The sequence below is a fragment of the Ipomoea triloba genome, chromosome 6 (assembly GCF_003576645.1).
Source record: "Ipomoea triloba cultivar NCNSP0323 chromosome 6, ASM357664v1".
NCBI classification, from domain to species: domain Eukaryota; kingdom Viridiplantae; phylum Streptophyta; class Magnoliopsida; order Solanales; family Convolvulaceae; genus Ipomoea; species Ipomoea triloba.
Genome location: NC_044921.1, coordinates 8,271,067 through 8,294,571, shown reverse-complemented (window position 1 = coordinate 8,294,571; position 23,505 = coordinate 8,271,067). Strand labels below are relative to the sequence as shown.

Below are 23,505 nucleotides of genomic sequence, written 5' to 3'. Positions count from 1 at the left end.
AAATTGGGGGGGGGGGGGGGGGGGGGGGGGGGGGGGGGGGGGGGGGGGGGGGGGGGGGGGGGGGGGGGGGGGGAGCTATAACACGACCAGTTTGGGACTTGGCTTCATGAGGATCAAACAACATAGTTAGCAGTATATTACCCAAGTAGCTCATTAAAATCATATATTGATTTCCCAGATAAATATCAAAATCTTTGTACCTCAAAATAGTAGGGGATATGTTAAACACCATTACAATTTCTCATTGTAGGGGAGCACTAAACGTTGCTAGCAATTTCATTGTAAATTAAATATCAGGCCTAATGCGATTATGGAATTAACTCATGGTTCTATAATAGTGCTCCAATAGCAAAGTAATGGACTTCTAGTCCTAAAATATCCTCATTATCCTCTTTGAGTCTAAACGTTATCTTATCTACTTCAAGAGATTATTGAACAACCGTTAGTGTGATAAGTTAGTGATACTTATCTATATAAAACATCTTTAAGATGTTCCTTAATGTGGGGTAACTAGTGTATAAAACTCCTTCCAGGATATGCTCGATCTTCAGGTCGAGACAATACTTGGTATTTCCAAATTTATCATTTCAAACTCCATCTTTAGGCATGAGCTAATACCACCAAACTCTTTATGTATTTCAATGATGTTCATACCATCAACACATACTGAGATAATAAATAAATAACTCTATTAACAACTCTTTAATGAGCACATATTCATATTCACATATTTCTATTGAAAGAGAAAATCACTTAGTCAATTGCTTACTATTCAAGTCAAGTAAAACCTTTGTAATTCAACAATATACATATTGTGATTTTCATCTTTTCTCATTTTAAGTCAGTCAATTGCTTACCCGACCTGTTGCCATACATACAACTTTTCTTAAAAAACAAACACACAAATTCCTTTTATTTTAAACCTTCAAAACTTACCATGTCACAAACCCGTTTAATACATGATAAAATTTAATTTTAGTCTCTCAACACTATTCACAAAACACAATATAAATTTTATCAATTATAAAATATTAAAAAAACGTCATGCATTTTATAAATTTATATATTATATGAAGTACTATATAACTTATATTTTTCCCTCCATATCTCTGATTAAGTACATTGTATAATTTTACAAAGCATATAATATTGGATTGAGTTTCTTGGGCGCAAAAGCATACATTTTAATATTAAATCTCAAAATTATATTAATTCAATTTACTTTCTCATTAGTACAATTGTAAAATGATAGATTAATGAGATTCAAAATAGTCAGAAACCTAGATTATAAAAAATAGAAAAAATGGTCAAATAAGCCTCTAAATAATATTTGAAAAGTCAATTAGACCCCTCAACATTTAAAAAGTACAATTAAATCATTTAACACGTTAAATTGGGACAAAGAAACCCAAAAATTAGTAAATCATTTACTATTCAGAGGAAAATCCAGCAACCGACGACGGGTTGTTGGATTTTCCTCTGAATAGTAAATGACCTGTTATAGTAGATCATTTATCAATTTTGAGACTTCTTTACATCAATTTAACGTGTTAAAGGATCTAGTTACACTTTTTAAATGGTTAGAGACTTAATTAATTTTTCACGTATTGTTCAGGAGTTTATTTGATCATTTTCCCAAACAAATATTAAATGTTAGTAAAATTCCTCAACAATGATGTGAACACCATAAAACATGATTTGATGAGATGTCATTCATGGTGATACACAATGGTTTGCTACTTGTACAATGATTCTTTGAGCCGCGTGGTGAGACAGTAGTGTGGCGCGCGTGGTGGATGAGTATTAAATAGGAAAGAATGTCACAACGAAACACATCGGGCTTCTCACTTTTCAGCTCCCTCTCTCACTCTTCACTGTTGACAGATAATAAAGAAAGCTGCCCAGCAGTTCAGTGATATATAAATACACCTAACTAGTTGTGTGAACAAATTTTCCCCAATTTTGCATCTCTGTGAACTCTACTACTGCTCATAAACTCAATCTATCTGTGCCCTAGATCCCCCCATTTCTTCTGTGTCTTTATTTTTTTTTGTTTTCACCAGCCCACTACTCCCTCACTTTCACCTCTCATTCAAGGTGACCCATTCCTTTTTTGCTGGCAAATTTCTTGAATTCAGTTGTGGGTATTTGTTTGGTACGGTTGTGAATGAATGGCAGGTTTGTTGGGTTCTGAACTGAGCTGAATTTTTGTTGTTTGAGTGATGAGGAGATGAGTGATGGGTAGATCTTGGGGGTAAAGTTTGGTTGTTTTTACTGTTTCAATAATGGCGAAAGATGGTTTTTTGGGAGAAAATATGTGGAGGTTGTGAGGTGGGGTTGAGTTAATTTTGGTACGGAATGGGTTGTCTTTGCTGTAAACCTTCTGCCATTGAAGAAAGCAGGGAGAGTCCAAGGGAGAGGGTGCCATGTAAGGCTTCAGTGCCAAACGGGAGGAGAGAGGAAGCTTACAGGGCGAAGGATCCATTGGAATGTAATGATGTGAAGACAATGTTGATTGACAAGCAAGCAAATGGTTCAGTGAGGTTGCAGAATGGGAAATCTGACAGGAGAAGTGAGAAGGGGGAGTATATAGTCACCACCACTTACCATCCTGGAATGGGCACACTTCCTAAAGCTACTGAAGGAGAGCAGGTTGCAGCTGGTTGGCCATCCTGGTTGGCTGCAGTGGCTGGTGAAGCTATCAGAGGATGGGTGCCTAGGAGAGCAGATTCATTTGAGAAACTGGATAAAGTATGTTTCTTTCCCCCCATTTTTTTTTAATTGGAAATCATTCTAAATCTTTGTTAGGGTAGACTTGATAAAAACCAAGATCTACCATCTTGCCTTTCCACTTTGTTCTTTGGTATAGTCATTAGCTCAACTTCTGGAATTAATTACTTATTCTGTATTAACTAAGCACATGATTTAGGTGTTGACTCAATGCTAAAAATGCTACTGTAGCTTCTGTATATATGAATGGTTCAAAAACAAGGAGTAACTGACATAGACAAAAAGTCAATTTTTTTGGCTGCACAGATTATTCAGACATCTGGAATCTAGGACATAGATAGATTGCTTTTCCTAGAACTATCCCTTTTTGTAGCTTTTGCTAAGCATTTGGTGTACTAAAAAAATGAAAATTATGTATGGTCTCATCCAGTTAACTATTAATTTTCTGTTGCTCCTATTCTTGTCTTTTATGCTTGTAATTTTAGCATTTTGTTTGAATCTTGCTCATAACTTGGAGTGTATGGTGTTCTTAAAGGAGATGCCACGGTGTGTACAGTCTGAAATTCTGTTCATTTGAGCTTCTTTTCCATCTGTTTTTGAGTATGGATTTCCTGTAAATATTTGTATAGTTTTCAATATTATTTTCAAATGCTTTTAGCATGTATTCAACTTCAGGGCATTGTTAGCGTTAATTCTTGATACTGAAATTAGAGTTGATAGTTGTAAGGTTCTGCTATAAAACAAAAAAAGCAGTATGATCTGTTGTCTGGTAATTTGAGATATTATTAGCTGTGATGCTATTGTTTAGGCTAAACTTGTTCTTGGTGTTATGCTTTCCAGATTGGCCAAGGTACTTACAGTAATGTTTACCGTGCTCGTGATCTTGATCAACGGAAGATTGTTGCTCTGAAGAAAGTTAGGTTTGATAACCTGGAGCCTGAGAGTGTTCGGTTTATGGCAAGGGAAATTCACATCCTTAGAAGACTTGATCATCCAAACATTATAAAGCTGGAAGGTCTAGTCACATCTCGGATGTCATGCAGTTTGTATCTTGTTTTCGAGTACATGGAGCATGACCTGGCGGGGCTTTCCTCACATCCTGGTCTTAAGTTTACTGAACCACAGGTATATTCATTAGGCTATCTTTATCCCTGCAATTCTCTCGCACTTTCAAAAGTGGGCTCTACTGTCATATCATAATATGTGTAATTCAATACTATTTTCTTTACATCCCTAAGCGTGCAAAAGTGTGCAACTCATCTTCAAAATATAATATAATAATAATATTAAAAATTATTATAGAAATAGAAAAAGTAAAAAAAAAGCAAGCCTAAAAGCCGCCAAAAACCTGCAAAAAGTAACATTTGAAAGTCTTTCAAAAATTGAAAGACATTCAATAGGTGGAAAATAAAAAATTTTAAAAAATGAGTTGTCACGCCAGAATGCAATTCCCATCCTTTCAGGGATGGGAATCGCCTTAGATATTGGTTATAGTGTACAATGTGCCTTAAATGTGTTAACAAAAAAATTCTTTTTATTTGTAAAGTGTATAGCTCTTACTCAATTAAACCGATCTAATTCATCATAACTATTTTCATTTTGTTTATGGCTTAATCTTTGTTTGGAGTTTAGCTATGCTGGAGCGTTCACAACTATTTTTCTTGTAAAAGTTTTGTTTATAGTCTTGAAGTAATTGAGCGGGAATGTGCTTGTGGCATGTAATGAGCTTTACTTGCTGTTTCCAGGTCAAATGTTACATGCAACAACTTTTACAAGGACTTGATCATTGTCACAGTCGTGGGGTTTTGCATCGTGATATAAAAGGCTCCAACCTATTAATTGACAACAATGGCATATTAAAGATCGCAGACTTTGGTCTGGCAAGTTTCTTCGATCCTATTCACAGTCAGCCTCGAACTAGCCGTGTTGTGACCCTCTGGTATCGGCCACCTGAGCTTCTACTTGGTGGTACTTACTATGGTACTGCTGTCGATTTATGGAGTACTGGTTGCATACTTGCCGAACTTTATGCTGGGAAGCCTATTATGCCTGGAAGAACAGAGGTATGGTAATTGTAGATTTGCTGCCTCATCGATAAGTTTCATTTAAATGATCTAGGATTCTAGGAGCTTCCTAGGATTGTAGTTTTCTGTGTTGTGTTAATACATACTTTTATGTCATGATAGGTGGAGCAATTGCATAAAATCTTCAAACTTTGCGGTTCACCTTCTGAAGAGTACTGGAAGAAATCCAGGTTACCTCATTCTACAATTTTCAAGCCCCAACAACCTTATAAGCGTTGCGTTGGAGAAACATTTAAAGATTTTCCTACGCCAGCATTAGGACTCATTGAGATACTACTTTCTATTGATCCCGCTGATCGTGGATCTGCGGCCTCTGCTTTGAAGAGTGAGGTATGAAGATCCTTACCAATCAATTCTTCTTGTGTCATTGTGACGTTCAATTGCTGCCTCTTTGAAATTTATTCGATTTGATCAAATGTTAAATATGTCATCTTGTATAATGGTAATAGATTACTTCGCTTCTTTTCAGTTCTTTTCAACAAAACCGCTCCCTTGTGATCCTTCAAGCCTTCCAAAATATCCTCCCAGCAAGGAGTTTGATGCTAAAATGCGTGATGAAGAAACAAGAAGGTATATTAGCATAGAAACACGTGATATGCTTCTGCTGTAGCGTTGTCGATCTCTTTTCCACAAAAGCTTCTGATAATCTTTGCATGAATGCAAATTTTAGGCATGTTGCATCCGGAAGCAAGGGTCACAGACATGACGCTGAAAGGAGAGGTACAAGAGAATCGCGAGCGGTTCCTGCACCTGATGCTAATGCTGAATTAATCTCTTCCATGCAGGTGAATTTGGTTATACCGAGTGATTTGTGTCACCAATAGATGTCTAAGTATTTAGTTTTTTCTCGAAATAATATTGGTGTAATTTTGTAAATGCAGAAAAGACAAAGTCAGTCCAATTCTAAAAGCAGAAGTGAGATGTTCAACTCTCAACAGGAAGAAGTGGCTTCAGGTTTTCCTATTGACCCACCTAGGCCATCTCAGGCCCTTGGAGAAGCGAGCAATGATCCCCAGGGACAGCTGCATAAGAGAGCTTCGCATTCAGGACCGCTGGCTCACAGGGCTGCCTGGGCAAAATCCGGGAAGTGCACAGAAGACGCCCCAAAGATTTCAACCGGGGAAGACTTGTCAGCGTTGTCTGGTCTGGTTGCTGCTAGGAGGAGCTTGTTATATGAAAATCTATCGGAGCAGTCTGGCCCTGCTAATCGTGAAGCTCCAAAACTTATATCAAGATTTCCTGGATCCTTCAAAGAGGCTTCGGATTCAACTATGAAACAAAACCAAAAAAGTCAAGTGCTTGCAAACTCGCACCAAAATCATGAAGGAAGAAGTAGCAGCAATGATCCTGTCATTGTAAGAAGCCTGATTATCATGCATTCTTTTAAACTTAAATTTCTCACCAATGTTGATTACTTTGCATTTGAACGATGTTCTTTTTCCTTTATTAACTGATAAGTTGGGGGTGCCATTTGTATTTTTCCAGCTGGGCTATGGATCAAAGGGCAACAAGATTCACTACTCTGGACCACTGCTCGTTCCATCAGCCCGAGTAGATCAGATCCTCAAAGACCATGACCGCCATATCCAAGAAGCTGCAAGACGGGCGCGGTTGGACAAGGCAAAAGCGAGAAATGCTCAGGTTGAAAAAAACCAAATATCAACAGGTTCATTAGTTGTTTCTGGACGCTGAATTCATGTTAAGAAGACTTAGCAGAGGTCACCGTAGAAATATGTAGCTGAATTTATTGTTAAACGAGTTCCTATATGAAAAGGAAAATAAACAAGGAAAGAAGAGGGTGTGCTAGGGAGAGGGTGGATGGGTATATATAGGCGCTTTGGCTCCACGAAATGATGCATGGAAGCAATTTGTTGGACAAACCTAGACTTCATTAGGAAATCTGTTCTCTTTCTGCCATGTGAGCTTTTAGCTTGCAAGCATTGCAATTGTTATATATTGGCCAATATGTATAGATCTTGTTATCTTGGCACTGGCCTTTCCCCATCCTTTGTTTTCCTTCAAATTGTACGCAGGAATGGAAGTTTGACTCTTAGCAGGAGCGGCCTATTGGCCTTATTAGTTTAAACCAATCAGCTATGAGCAACATAGGCTGGTTGATTTCCTTGTGATTCTTTGTCAGTTAGGGTCACAAGGCGGAGTTTACCTCGTGTAGTAGTTGCGGGTTTTCTTCGTAGCCCAAAAAAAATTGAATCTTAACTTTTAAAGTGAAGTGATCAAACATTGCAGTCTAGAATAGAGACAGAGAGACATTACAATTTGAAAGAGATAACTTGGCAGAAAAACTGAATATTTTTTAAACTAGTGGCTGTCTGTAGAGTTTCTCAGTTACACCATGAAATCACTACAGTAGAACCCAGATTTCATAGTACAGGGAGAGAAGTTGAGGACAAACAAGCCAAGAAGAAAATTTAATACAAGAATGAATGTGGTATGTGTAGTGGTTTCTTAAACAGGGTTACTGTATCATAAAAAAACAGCACCAGATGTTGAGGATGCTGCTGCAAATGTTGTACACTATATACTACAAGGTTATTGTGTTTTTACTTCCTTTTGGATGAACTTTTCCTAATCCTGCTTGCTTCCCTTTTCTTCAACCTGTAAAGCAAGGGTGATGTGACAAAACTTCTAATTACACTGCTGGTTCCCAAACTTTGTTAACAAAATTAGTTTAGTTACAAGGCGGCGAAGCCTCTCAGCGCCCGGCCCTGGGACCAGTTTTGTGGGGTCCCCAACCTTGGAGCAAGGAGGATCACCTTCACACCAACCACCAGGTGTGTAGCTGCTGTTTATCTTGCCAAGTAACTCCCTGTCAATCCTGTCCAACATAGGGTCATCCCTCCTGAACTTTCTGGCAAATGGAGCATCACTTGCAATAATGTTGGCTGTGTCGTTTATGTTTAGGGTACGAGGATGCTGCCGAGGAGGATTGTCCCAGGATATGAAGTGCATGTCATGGTTGATGGCTGTTGGTATGAACTGTGGGACATTGCAGATGACTGTCTGAAAGTATCCTTCCGGGGAGGACACGAAATTCGTGTAGTACATGAGTAGAGTTCTTGGAAGATTTTCCCATCCCCATATGCAGTACTCCACGAATGCACGCGACTGCATCATCCAAGCCGATCCTGCAGAAGGGGATGTGTTCTGTCTCAACTAAAAGTTTAAACTCAGAATCGTGTGTACAGCACGAAAACTGACCTGTAAAGAGTCTAAATGCTGTGGGTAAACCTCTGTTTGGATTCACCCAGAACAAGTCTGACTTAGTATTCTTATACAGCCCTGGATCCATCATCAATGGCATTCCCCTTCCTGTCCTGCAACAGATTCAAATACTATGAAACATTAACATTAAAAACACACAAACACAGTTTTTACCTGTGTAACTACAAACACACACAACATACTCCTTCCACCCTAGGTTACTCGTGTGCTCGATGAAGTTATAATCTCTTCTCACATCTGAGAATACGGAAAGCAGATCTGCAACAAAAACTACAGGTCATGACTTGAGCAAAGAAAGAACTTGTCATTCCAGACCTATTCCGTGAACCAAACTTGCTGTTCGAGTACATATGGGAAAAAAAAAAACTAACCATCTTGAGTGACTAAGGGATAGTCTGAAGCACTGAGATTGATATACCAATCCCAATCCTTATATGTTCTGAGAAGAATGGCGCTGGCATGAAGAGTATTGCTGACCATGGTTGGGCCTCTGTAAGTAACCATGTTAGCTTTGGTGATCATATGCACATTCCCAACCTCGAGAAAAACAGGTTCCCTTTCCAATCTGGACGCCAATTCCAGTCTCTCATCCACCGTCGCCTCTAGGTCGAGGTGGACAAGGTAGTAGTTCCTAGGATGGTACAATACTCTGAGTACCCTCCATAGCTTCTCGAGATCACCTTTGGAAGCAGAGATGAGGTAGGCGAAGCGCGGGATGGAAGGGGCAGGCGGAGGGGGTGGAGACTGCTCATCTTTAGGCTTAGAAGCATCATTTGAGGTTGTCTCGTTGGTTGCCAAGCGAGATGGGAATATCGAGAAGATTTTGCCCGACGAAACCATTCCTATGTTGAAGAAGTTTACCAGAAGGAAAATGCAGACAACTGAGCTGATTGCAAGAGGATACACCCATTTCTTCTCCAGTGCATTCGTAGACGACCCCATTGGATAACCTTATCATGTGCTATATATATTCACACAGATATCATTCTATTCTGATCTGCAGATAGATGATTCTACAAAACTGTGTTCCTATGCATGCAAAACCTTGTCATAGGATTCCTCAATCCAGATGTTGCTGTTGAATCATATGCCTGCAGCCTGCAAAACTGAGTAACATCCAGGCCACCACATTAGATTATTATTATTATCAGTCATTGTTGTTAACCTATGAAAACACAACTTCCCAAACATTAACAAACAACCTACAACGTTACAATCAAAGGATCTCTCATGTATGTATTATGCCATTCATATATACAAGTAAGAAATAGAAACCCCCGCCCTTTAATTGAACAGTCAGTCAATCAAAACACGTTATGTTATAATATTTTTGGAACGATTCACTCATAAGGCATCAAATCTTTGTGAACGAGTGATGTTTTTGTCTTCTTTCACCACAATAACAATAAGAAAAAGATTAGGTATTCCGAGATATCATATCGTATCAAGCAATGCCAGAATGTACCTTTCTATCATCATGACAATTGAGGGATCATTAATCAAAAGCTAAAACAAAACTCTAGGCAATCAGCATTGTAAACAGGAAAACATAATCAGATAATTAGGAACAGAAGGGCAACAACCTTTTCATTCGAATGTTGTCGTGCGTTGGGATTCTTGAAAAAGTGCAGATCCCACTGCCTGGTGGATTTGGAAGTATATATCAAGAATAAGAGAGAGAAAGCATGATATCATAATCTGAAGAAGGGGAGAGAGAGAGAGAGGGGAAGAACTAAAAGGAGATGTTTTGGAGGCGAGGGGTGAGATTAAGACAAGTCACGTTGAAATTTGTGTTGTGTCCTTATTTTGTTTTGCTGTTTCCTGGGAAAAACATGGGAGAGAGAGAAGAGTGCGTTATAGATTTGGCTTTTGAGAAAACAGAAACTCAAGTCCATTTTTCACTACCTCTCCTTTTGTTTGACACAAAACGCCATTTATGCTTGTCTGTACACTTGTCTCCTTAACTTCTATTTTCTGTTCAATCCCTTCTTACAATACTGCTTTATCTACGTTCAAAAACTATAATATAATCAAAATGAATTATGCATTCTAATCAAAACATTTATAAAAAATCAAATTCTGTTCCTTATCGATGAGTTATAATGAGTTGTTAACCCAAAGCCCACCTTCAGGTGGGTGTTGCAGGCTTTCCCTTAAATCGATCAAGAGAGTATTAAGAATAATTGAACTCCGGTACAAAAGTCATGCTCATAACCTTCCGGAATAGTCCGTGGCGGAGCCAGAAATATTATCTAGTGGGATGAAATATAGTCACAAATATTATTAGATATAGACAAAAAATAAAACACATCAAAACTTTATAAAAATATTCATAACAAAATATGAAACATAATTAATTTAATAAAATAATTCAAATATAAAACACATTATAAATTACAGATTTCATTATTAACTTTGAATATATATATATATATATATATATATATATATATATATATATATATATAGGGTCATGTTCAGGTGTGGCCGCGCCCTTACGTGCGGCCATGCGGTTTACACCGCTCAATGTTAAGAAATGCACCAGTCAATATGAAATACACCACTCAATGTTATTGAGTGGTGCATTTCGTAACATTGAGTGGTGCATTTCTTAACATTGAATGGTGTAAACCGCACGACCGCACGTAAGGGTGCTGCCACATTTGAATAAAAATATATATATATATATATATATATATATATATATATATATATATATATATATATATCAGTGTTGCAAAAATCCCGCCTAGGCGACGATTGATCCTCGCCTAGGCGCTAGACGCTGGTCAACCGCCTAGCGTATCACATTAAATGGTGGTCTAGGCGGCTGGCCGGCTAGGCGACCGCCTAGGCGTCGACTAGAGCGACCAGGCACCGATTAGGCCTTCTAGTCGGTCGATTAACTATTGCTCTTTTTTTAATGGGTTATTTCACTCAAAACAATAACGTTTTGAGCGAAATAATCCTAAATTGTACAAACTTTAGACATTTTTTAGGTTAATATTTGATATTTTAGTATTAACTATTAAAGTATTATATAATTTATAATTATTTGTCTTTAAAAAATTAAAAATTTTTAAAAAAATTTAAAAAAAAAAAAAAAAATACACGGGTGCCTAGGCGCCGATTAATCCCGGCTAGGCATCCTAAGCGCTAGGCGCTCCCCGAGCGCCTAGCGATTTTTTCAACCATGATATATATATATATATATATATATATAAAGTTTTGAATAAGTTGTTTAAAAAAAAGAAACACGTAAAAAATATAATCATAAATATTGTTGGATATATACAAAAAATAAAACACATCAAAACTTTATAAAAAATATTCATAACAAAATATGAAACATAATTAATTTGATAAAATAATTCAAATAGAAAACACATTATAAATTACATATCTCAAATATAATCATAAATATTATTGGATATAGGCAAAAAATAAAACACATCAAAACTTTATAAAAATATTCATAACGAAATATGAAACATAATTAATTTGATAAAATAATTTAAATATAAAACTAACACATAGTAAATTACACATCTCATTATTAATTTTTAAAAAAATTATATAATATATAAAAGCCTTGGGATTTGAACACAAGATCTTTTTTAGAATGGGACACAACTCTATCAACTTAGCTAATTTACCAATTATTATATATATTTGTTTTTTTTATACTTATATGTAAAACATGTACTATATAGTTATATACATATAAGGGCTATATAAGAGGTGGGGTGGGAGTGAGTGGGGGCAGCTGCCCCCATTGTGACTCTGCAACTGCATATAGTTTTCCCTTCGAAATTTGTTACCATATAGTTAAGCCTATACAAATTATTATGTGGACCATGATCTACATAGTAAAAGTACATTTTTAATATACTAAAGTACTATTGAATGTATTGGAAGAGCCATGGTTGCCATGTAAGGAGGCTCGATTTATCCATACAACAGGACCTGATAAGCTTCAAGGAATGAAGGTGAACTCCCTCGTGAATTTGTAAAAGGACGATTGGGACTATGAGATCTTGGAGGACAGATCGCGCATCAGGAAAATCCCCATCTCTTGCAATGACCAGGAGGACAAGATGATTTGGCATGGTGAAGATCGAGAATGGCTCCTACACTGTCAATAGCAGTTATAAACTTATGAGAGGCAATCTGGAGGTTATCAACTGGAAAATGGCTGTCCCCCCGAAGGTAAAAAACTTCATCTCATCTGGCAGGCGTGCTCAAATCTGCTCCCTTCTACTGAAGAGTGGACTGCTCCCCAGTTTGCATCTTGTGTTTGAATCAATCGGACACCTACCTCTTGTTTAACTGCACCGTACCTTTGCTCAGAATTGCTTAAGGCTTATCCCAAATGTTCTGTGCCGGGCCGGGTTGAAATGAGCATGGCAGATTGGATATCTTGGCACTTAAAAGCCCTGGATGATGAATCAAGATGTCTCCTCCTCACTATTTGTTGGAAGATTTGGGGAGCAAGAAACCAGAAACTGTGGAACAATCCGGACACTGTTGTAGAAGACGCAAAAGCTTTCCTAAATGCCTGGAAATCCGGCCTGGACGAGAGCTCAGCAAGTTACTACAGAAAAATGGGAAAAACCTCCAAGTGGATGGCTAAAGTTGAATACTGACGCAGCGATTGCTAATCAAGACACCAAAGTTGGCTTGGGGTTTATTTTAAGCTAAGGGACAGTGCAAGCTCTTTTGTAGCTGCTGTGCCAACATGCTACCAAAATGACTACTATTCGAAGCTGGCAGAAGCAATCAGTATTCGAGAAGCTCTAAAATGGTTCAAGGCCGGCCAGGAACATGGACTATGTACAGATCGAGACAGACTCGTTGCTAGTTATTTAAGGACTAAACAAAGCATCAAAAGTTTCTTATTTTGATTTAGTACTTGAAGACATTCGTGCAATAGCTAATGATTTCAGTCATATTAGCTTTTCTTTCGTTAAACGCTCTGCAAATATGACTGCCTATGAGGTTGCTCGGGAAGCTCTATTCACAGAAATGGTTTTGTTTGCCTCCCTCCTTTCTTTTTGATGTATTACATTCTTATCTTTGTTAAATGAAGTTTGTTTTATTTCCAAAAAAAAAAAAAAAAAAGTGCATCAATATAAAAGGCGATATCATTAGGTGCATCAATGTTAAAAAAGTAAATTACTTGCACTATTAAGTGAAAATGGTAGCACTTATAAGTTATTTTACTTGCACTTTTTATTTGCACACTTGCATTAGTTACTTGCACTTTTAACACATGTTACTTGCTCCAAAATTTGAGTTATTTAAAAAAATGTCACCGCGTCTTTTTTTTTTTTTAAAATTACATCTGATCTATTAAATCTGGACACATAGACGGCTGCAATTGGTTCTCAGTTCTTTACTGGACATTCGTTCTCACTTGAGCGTGCCCCTATATATATACCCATCAGTCATGTTAATTAAGAAGTCTCAAATTTTTACAACCAATGTGGTGAATCCTTGTGACACTCGACACTAGTCCTCTTACCTAATGGGTCGCTGAATTATCGTGATTTATCCATCCACTATCTTGTCTACCCGAAAAGTAAGTGCCCTAAGAACCAAAAAAAATGTTCACCTTTTATAAACAAGAAGTTTCAAATTTTGTCAAACTTATTACCCCACCCCAACTTAAAAAAGAAAAAAAAAAGAAAAAGAAAAAGAAAAAAAAAGGAAGTCACTTCATACCAATTCAATTAAACAATTAAGAAACTCAACTCATACAATTAATACAGTTGTTTTCCTAGATTCCATGCACACTCTTGTTGGCAAACAAAGACAAACACAATTGATTCCCATTGGGATTTTCCCCACTGCAAAATCATCTTTTTTGCTAATCTTCTTTTCCTCAATCCCAACTTCGGTGGTTACCCTTTTACTTTTAGTGAGATATATGAAGAACACTGTGGCCAATGTTCCCTTAGCCTATTTTCAAAAAGCTCCAATCAAATCCTTCCATGGTGCAGCTTGTCAATCACCACGTAGGTATATATATGGCATGTGATATATGGCACTGATTATGAAAAAAAAAAAAAGAGAAGGAAGATTCGGAATAGTTAATTAGGAAAAGGAAATATGTGTACAAGAAAAATACAATAATTTAATCGAGATTGGAGTTGCATAATAAAGCACGTTCACAAGAAATTAAATCATTTTGTTGACTAAATGGGGATGCACCATAATCACATCTAACCTGGTTTATTGGTTTATACCTCCTTATTTCCTCGTTGGATACACGTTCATATCTTTAATTAGTGAAAAAAAAATTACAATCATTATTTAAAGGTGCACTTAATCTAAAAGACTAATATACAATATCTACAATGTTATTTGGTGCAGTAGATAACAAAAGTCACAATGTATATAGTTATCAATGTTATTTTTAAGTGTTTACATAAATTTGAGAGCAGTCCTTAAAACTTGGTTGGATAATGTTACACGAACTATTATAAGTTAGGTGCAGTCTAATTTAAGTAAAGTTACTTTCACCAAAATTTTTTTATTTTTAACATGATTTTATATATAATTAATTCGTAGAAGATCGATCAATTTACAAGCAATCAATAAATATAAAACAACTATGACACATACTACGTGCCACACAATTGGATAGATATTATTAAAAATATTTTGAAGTCTAAAGGGAAAAGGGTCAAATAGGCCCTCGAACTATAGCTCATTGTGTAATTAGACCCTCAAACTTTAAAAAAGTTCAATTAAGCCCTCAAACTTGTTATTTTGAAGCAAATAGACCTTGAACTTATTTATGACCTGCTATTACAGATCATAAATAAGTTCAAGGGTCTATTTTCTCCAAAATAACAAGTTTGAGGGCCTAATTGAACTTTTTTAAAGTTTGAGGGTCTAATTGCACAATGAGCTATAGTTCGAGGGCCTATTTGACCCATTTCCAAAGTCTAAATAACAATTTCCTTATTGGTATATATAATCATTTATAGTGATTTTTTTTATTATCTAGATAAATTTATAACAAGATTCTACTTTTCATATGAAGTAAGTACTATGTTATAATATATTCATATAGAATAGCCCATATTTTAATAAATAATTATTTAACTCACAAAAAGGGATAAGCTAGTTAGAATTGAATGGTTCAATGAAAGTGAAAGTCAAAGTAGATGATGGGTAGTTTTTGGATATTTGGACCATTTCCTAAAACGACAGCAACCCTAGGCTCACATGCCGCATGGGACTTCATCATTAAAATTTTTAACCTAAACCTCAAAACATATATACATGTGTCTTAACTCAATGCTTAGTCACATAGAATATGTGGTTAATTAATCAACAAATTACATTAATTATAAACCTTCTATGATGGTGGAGACAGAGGGTGTGACACTACCAAGAAAAGGTGGCATGCATGCATCTAAAGATACTTTTTTGGCATGGGATAAAAGAACAACACTAAGATATAAATACGGTCATTTAGACCAATTAAAAATAAAATATTTTTAAATATCTTATCGAAATAAAGATGGTAGAATTCAATCTTAAATTTAATATTTAGAATGAAACCTAACTAATCTCTATGAGCATCCCTATCAAGGGATAATATGGAGTTATTGTTAGAGAAGCTTACACCATAGCAAGAGAGCGAGAGAGATGGAGAGAGAGTAATTTGAGAGCTCCTGCAAAGTATGAGATATTTAGATTCCCAAGAAAAAATAAAAATTAATGCTTTTCTCTTGTTGTGCGCATATGGCGCAGCCGCTGGGCGCGCCTGACATTAACATTATTTTTTAAAAAATTTAATTTTGTTTTGTTTTTTTTTATTCATCCCTCATCATTTTCTCTTTCCTAATCACACTTACAAAAACTTCTCAATAACCGCGAAATATCCCCACTGATAAGGATGCTCTAAATAACACTTTGAATCGCATTGAGTGATAGACCAACTATTTATAGTACAATACAACCAAATGGCTAAAAAGTGGGAGAATATGAACACTATTACATAAGGAATTGAAGTCTTGAAAGGTGTGATCGAGTGGTGCAACATGATTCTTATACCAGAAATTCACAATTTAATTCTTACCAATATCTTTTCGATTGAGCATGCTTCACAAGTTTCTTACACATGAATCGGCAATAACATACATTTTTTAAAAAGGAATTAATTTTATGAAACTTAGAATTGTAGAAAACTTTTTAGTTTACAATGATTGATTTGTTTATATTGAAATGAAAAAAAAAAATGCATACTTACTCAAAATAATATATATATATATATATATATATATATATAGTTAATTCCATTTTTTGTCCTAAATTTATAGGTGTCAATTCACTTTTAGTCATTTTTTTATCAGAGTATCTACATTTAGTCCTAGTATTATTGTGATATGACCATTTTTTGTCCTCTATCAACAAAACAGTTTTAACACCGTTAAATATAAAGGCATTTCAGTCTTCAGTTACAATTTTTTTACAAAAAAATAAACATAAAAATATAGCGGGGTCAAGTCACTTTGTATAAAAATGATCGAAATGCCTTTATATTTAACAACATTTTAACGATTTTGTTAACGGAGGACCAGAAATCGTCATGCCACAATAATACTAGGACCAAATGTGAATGTTCTGATAAAAATGACTAAAAGTGGATTGTCATCTATAAATCTAGGACCAAAAATGGAATTAACTATATATATATATGTGTGTGTGTGTGTGTGTGTGTTGGAAATTTAATAAAAAAATTGTCATTTTAAGTGGCTATTTTGTGGTACAAATATTAGAGGGGTTCATTTTCGATTTCGGTCGAGTCAAAGTGAATTTGAATTCTCCTAAGTAATGTGAAAAAAATTGTTATATTGTATGCTCAAAATGGGTAATAGGTGAATAAGAAATTAATTCTCAAAATATACTCATTTGAGTTGGAAAAATAGTTATGGAACATCGGAAGAAGCATTTGTCTCACATTGAAAATGGAAAGTTGATATGCAAGTGATATAAATATAAATATCTTTTTAAGAAAATTTGAATTGTATAGCAAAAAGGCCTACTCTCACACAATCAAATTTCAAAATGAACTTCTTTTCTAATAATGTTTTCTTTTGTGATGTAGCATATAAGATTTTATAACTCTATATTGTGAACATAGAGTTCTAAAATTATGAACATAAAATTCAAAATTACATATATAAATTATGAATATAGAATTCTAAAATTGTGTACATAGAATTATAAAATTATGAACATAGACTCGGATCCACCTTGCAAGGTGGACCCAGGTCGATAGTATAATTTGCCTTCACTTATTCATCCAATTCAACCATTCAGAGCTGAAATTATTTATATTTAACTTTGCTACTAATATATATATATATAACAAAATCCCTTGCTATTCTATTTTAAATATAACTAGTTGGGCTTTTAACTTTTAAGATAACTTTGGACCACCATTCTTTTTCTTCCTTTTCCATTAAATTCCAAATAATTGGGAATTGAATTTGGTTCCTTTGATCTTTCTATATACACGTTTTTTTTTTTTTTTTAACTTTAATTAATTTGTAGGATTTCAAATATTTGGACCTAAAATAGTAAATTCTAAACCACTAATTGGGCACTGAATTTGCAAGTTGAATCTCTAAAAGCAAGATTTGATTCTTGAAACAAAAGTTACTTTCTATAATGGAAAAATCGTGTCTTTACACCATTGCCTTGCAAATATCACACCCAGAATGGAGTTTAGCATTTAGATAATTAAATTAGTATTTTATCACACCCAGAATGGAGTTTAGCATTTAGTCAAAGACCTTGTGGTCTAGTGGCATTCGGTGTCCCAGTTAATACTCATACATGGATGATGGGAGTGGGTTCGAGCTAGTCAGTAGTACTAAAAAAAAAACACAAGTAAAACTATTTTATCAACAAATGTAATATGATATTTTATATTAAAAGAATATTTAAAATCGTTAATTTATTTTAAAAGTAATTGTAGATATATAGTAAAGTATAGATTAGTAGAAGCAACCACAAACGAAATTGACTTGGTAACCACAAAATCCTAAGTTCAACTCTTTGTGCGTGAGTTATCTATTGTTCTTTTTTTGTGTGAGATGGTTGTCTAAGGACAAGCTAGGTTGATTTACACAAGGTGGACTTCACCTGGAGCAACCACCAACGAAATTGACTTGGTAACCACAAAATCCTAAGTTCAACTCTTTGTGCGTGAATTATTTATTGTTCTTTTTTGTGTGAGCTGGTTGTTTAAAGACAAGCTAGGCTGATTTACACAAGGTGGACTTCACCTGGAGCAAACTTTGAAGTAGAGACTGCGAGTTTTCTGTAAATCAAAGTGTACATCGGTGATAGGTGAGTGATATTTTTGTAATTGCTATGGATGTTTTTTTTAACATCCACCCTAACCCACAATTTTATTCCACCCAAATAATAATAATAATAATTATAAATCGATTCACGTAGGTTAAACTAAAGCGAGTATGCAAGTGATAAAATAATGATTATATATATATATATATATATATATATATATATATATATTGGATGAGAAGAAAGTCGTTGGTGAGAAGTGAGATAGAATCCCAGCCCTAAATCAAACAAAATTTTCAACCTATGAACTTCAACAATGTGCACTGTAAGGCACAACAATGTGCACTGGAAAAAGGGGCAATGTACACTGGAAGGCAAAAATATGCACTGGAGCCATAAAGATGTGAAACAATTATTGGAAAAATTAAATTTAATAAAGGATCTTCAACACAAATCATAAACGATCATAAATAATAAAAAAAAAACAAAACAATACTCAAATTAGTAATTAGTGATCAAGATTAATTGATCATTTAAAAACAAGTTCGTCATCTACAATTTAAAAAAAATGTTCTGAAAGGCATAACAATGTGTATTGTAAGGCACAACAATGTGCTCTGGAAGAAGGAACAATTTGCGCTGTAAGTCACAACAATGTGCACTGTAAGTCACAACAATGTTCACTGTATGACATAACAATGTGCACTGTAAGAAGGAACAATGTGCATTGTATGGCACAACAATGTACACTGGAAGAAGTAATAATGTGCACTAGAAGAATGAACAATGTGCACTGTATGGCATAACATGTGCACTAGAAGAAGGAATAATGTGCACTGTATGGCATAACAATGTGCACAAGAAGAAGGAACAATGTGTACTGGAAGGCAAAAATAAAAATTCACTTACACAAAATTACAATAATGTTACCACGTTTTTTTTTTAATCTCCAATTTAGACCCTTGATCTAGACTTATCTACGAATATAATTTCATCTTATTTCCTAAGGCAATTGTTTCGCATGGTCCTTTATCTCTCTCTCTCTCTCTCTCTCTCTCTATATATATATATATATATATATATATATATATATATATATATATATATATATATATATTATACTAGTCTAAAGGGAAGGCATTTTATTGAACAGTTAGCCAAGAGGCGCCACATCAAACAAATTTTATCTTGTCTTATATGTCTATATAGTAGTATTACTACTCTTTTATTTGTTTTCTTGTTTTAACTTTTTAAGGTAAGTCTCAGTTCATTCTTTTTTGTAGGATAAATTTGAAATAATATTACATCTTATTTGTTTTTTTAAATTGTACTAATTAAACACCACTGATGGGTATGTTGGACAGTTCTACTTGCCCAAAAACCTAAGTGGTGTATACTTGTGGACCCTTCTTGATCATGGAGTTAGGAACCTAAGCAAGGAAGTCGGTCATCGCAAGTAAAAAAAAGTTTGTATGTCGTCACTCAACAAACTATCACATCAACAATGACTTCCATGTGGCATGACTGCCTTTAGCACCTAGCAATGAGGTGCCATGTTGACTCTACCAACGGTTCGTCAGTATGCTATTTCCTACCTCTTTAGTATAAGTGTATAAATAGAGCATTTCACTAGTTTATTTGTAATTCCAATTTCAATTACTCTCACAATAACGATCTGAGCAATGCATTTCGAACTTAGTTACGTTATAATATACTCTGATCTAGACAATTGTACCTAAATTACTAACGACTTGGCAGTCTAAATAATACTTTTTCTACTCATTTCAACTTATTTACCGATGACTTATTACGCAACATATCCTAACTTGTATGTTCGGACCAAATTACGCTATCAACAAATATTTATTACAAAATGGAATAGAGGGAATATTATTTTTTTATACTAATCAAAAAGTACAAAGGATTATTTGACTAGGAAAATGATAAGTGTACCCTTTAAAGAGTAAAATTTGTATATTTAATAAAAAGATAACACATTAAAAAGTGATTAATAGGGTGAAACTTGTTTGAGTATTTAGCATGATGAGTCTTTAGAAAAATGGGGTGAGTAACGATAATTAGTATTAAAAAAACAATAATTAGTAGTCCGTATTTTTTTCTTCAAAAAGAAAACGATAATTAGTACTAAATTGAGTCACTTTATGAATGGTTTGCATCATTAGTTTGATGAATACATACAACACACTGACATAGTGGCGCTGTCTGTCTGTCTGTCTTTCTCTCGCGCATCCCAATGTCACCAATGATAGAGCAGTTTTGTTACAGTGTTTACACTAAACTCAATGCAACTCTCAGCACACAAACTCTAAATTCCCATCTACACTTTATCATTGCCCTGTTCTTTAACCCAACTCCCTAAATTGGAAGTTTAACTCCAATGGTGTTTGAGATAAATTTAAACTTCTATTCTGCTACTTTCAGTCATGACTTGCTAGGTGTTTGATTGGAAGGAAGAGATTAAAGAAAAAAAAAAGAATTGTAATTCGATGAGAAAAGAATAAGGTGGAATAAAATAAAAATTAAAATTATATTATTTGATAGAGAAGAGAATTTATGAGAATTGAAAAGAAAAGACTAAAATGTTCTTAGTAATCGTAATAATAATAATAATCATCAAGGGCAATGTTATAATTTCATATTATTTTCCTTTTCCATGTTCCACTTAATTGGAATTCATAAGGGGAACCCTATGAATTCCAATTCTTCAAATGGAGGGAATTGCAATTTGTTTACAATTTTTTCCAACCAAATAGCGTAATTGAGAGGGTCAATAAATTATGTCGTAATTGTAATTCAATTACATCCAATCACATGCACGTAAGGTTAGGTAATAAATTAGTAAATTACTATGCTTTGTCCTTTCTAATATCATGTATACATTCAGTTTAGATAAATAATTTAGCTTTATTTGTGATTTATTTTGTGTCGTCGTGATATTTACATCTTTCAAAGCTAATACTTTTGTATTAATTTTTAAAATCTTGTTAAGACACATTATCTTGTCTAGACACAAAATTTGGATTTAAATTGATCAGATTATAATGAATGACGATGAAAGTGTGCGAATTCGAGAGGTATATAATAATGTGCATGTATAAATTGTTAATTGGTATAAAAGTGTGTGAATTCGAGAGGTATAGAATAATGTGTATAAATAGTTTTTTTTTGAGTACTATTGATCTCTATTACAATGTAGATAGTAAATTGGTAATTGGTATAAAAGAAAGATTTTTTTTTTTTTTTTTTTTTTTGTTTAATACATCAAAAAAGTTATTAAAAAAAAAAACTCATTGAACCATGAGATATCTAGTAGTGATATAAGGAGTTAATTACCGATTTGGTCCCTCGACTATTGGGATTTCACCACTTTGGTCCTCCCGTTTATTTTACCATTTGATATCCGTTAAATCGGGACCAAATTGGTAATTTCACTATAGTCAAGGGACCATTTCAATCAAAATTAATTACCGAAATGGTCCCTTGACTATTGAGATTTCACCAATTTGGTCCTCCCGTTTATTTTACCATTTGATATCCGTTAAATCGGGACCAAATTGGTAATTTCACTATAGTCAAGGGACCATTTCAATCAAAATTAATTACCGAAATGGTCCCTTGACTATTGAGATTTCACCAATTTGGTCCTGATTTAACGGTTGTTTAACACCAAAATAAACGGAGGATCAAATTGGTTAATTTTTTCAAAGTCAAGAACTTAATTGGGCAAGAAAAATTGTCAAGAACCAAAATGGTGAAATCTCAATAGTCGAGGGACCAAGTCGGTAATTAACTCTGATATAAGTAACTGATAGTGAGCTTTGAACCCATGAGAAAGGGTTATAATTTCAAGACTCTTATTACCAATTATATATGTAATGTTGTGAGGTTGAATTTGTTTTCCATGTTGATGATAGCATGGCATAATGTTTTGTTTTATAAAGATGTATGCGCAATGGACCAATGATGGAATGACACGATATATGATGAGGTGATAAAATGTATGACGTGACAATAATAATATAAAATTAACACATACGATGTATGTATGATGCGGTGAGGCCGCAGTGGGTGGCATTACATATTCAAAATGTCCAATGTGAGTGGTTGGTTGGTTTTAGATATTGTGTGACTGCGCGCGGCACATTACTTCAACGCAAAGTTATGTGTAATCTATCACACGATGAAGTTAAGTTAATTAATATTAGAGTCTAATTACTGAAAGGTTGAGTTAGAGATCGAGTAACTTGCAAATCGAAATTCAAAACCTCTGTGGAATCACATTCCAACTCCCATCATATGAAATGGGTTCAATGTCCAATTATGAAACCCTTGAAAAAAGAGGATGAATCGAAATATAGCTGCTACACCAAAACTAGGCGCAAAGAACCAACCAGACTGACCTAGCGGATAAATCAAGAATACAGAAACAAAAACAGCAATTGGACCAGAGAATGCGATGGCATTATAAGGCCGCAATTGCACAGATCGAGCAAGCTCGAATTGACGTAACATGAAACCTATTAGTCCGAAAGCGCCGTGGAGAGCAACAAAAGTCCACAGACCCCCTAATTGACACCAACGAGTAAAATCTCCTTGGGCTTCAGGACCCCATAGTAACAACAAAGAATGTGCTAAACTATTAGCAGGAGTCGAAACTGCGGCAGTTAAGAAATTGCAACCTTCCAAATAGGAACTAGCCAATCCATGGGTATACCATGAAGTTACAAAGGTTGTACCCGTGAACCAACCTCCTACAGCGAAATAGGCACAAGGAAAGAGCAATAGACCGGACCAGCCTACAAAAACGAAACGGTCCCTCCGTAACCAGTCATCCATAGTATCAAATAAATCATTTTCGTCTTTGGTAAATTGACCAAGGGCTATAGTCATAGTGATCCTCCTATTCAACTACTTCGACCATTTCCGAGCACCTCATAGCATTTTCGGGACATCAGAAGATTCGATCATTTCGGTATGATTTATCTTGCACCGTCCCTTCCAATGGGTTTCGAAGATCAAAATCTTTTAGTGATTGGCCCATAAATGACCTAGGTAAATCCATGAACTCTATTGGATTATTCCTTCAATTGGATTA

The 23,505-nt window shown here is 34.9% G+C and overlaps 2 protein-coding genes across 3 annotated transcripts; one reads left to right on the top strand and one right to left on the bottom strand.

Moving 5' to 3' along the window:
* The first annotated feature begins 1,851 nt into the window (after window positions 1–1,851).
* LOC116022317 (probable serine/threonine-protein kinase At1g54610) lies at window positions 1,852–6,875 on the top strand. The gene is made up of 8 exons (XM_031262964.1): window positions 1,852–2,751; window positions 3,571–3,855; window positions 4,476–4,793; window positions 4,917–5,144; window positions 5,284–5,384; window positions 5,485–5,599; window positions 5,696–6,169; window positions 6,300–6,875. Exons 1-8 carry the CDS (start codon window positions 2,359–2,361, stop codon window positions 6,504–6,506), a joined length of 2,121 nt encoding a protein of 706 aa, XP_031118824.1. The 5' UTR covers window positions 1,852–2,358; the 3' UTR covers window positions 6,507–6,875.
* Window positions 6,876–7,105: 230 nt separating this feature from the next.
* Window positions 7,106–9,884, bottom strand: LOC116022318 (beta-glucuronosyltransferase GlcAT14B-like). Of its 2 annotated transcripts, XM_031262967.1 has the most exons (6): window positions 9,641–9,884; window positions 8,429–9,163; window positions 8,240–8,315; window positions 8,034–8,149; window positions 7,589–7,960; window positions 7,106–7,430 (listed from the first exon to the last, which is right to left on the bottom strand). In XM_031262967.1, exons 2-6 carry the CDS (start codon window positions 8,997–8,999, stop codon window positions 7,426–7,428), a joined length of 1,140 nt encoding a protein of 379 aa, XP_031118827.1. In that variant the 5' UTR covers window positions 9,000–9,163; window positions 9,641–9,884; the 3' UTR covers window positions 7,106–7,425. The 2 variants fall into 2 exon arrangements, with proteins under 2 accessions (XP_031118827.1, XP_031118826.1); XM_031262966.1 differs by having other exon boundaries at window positions 7,106–7,960.
* Window positions 9,885–23,505: the final 13,621 nt, after the last annotated feature.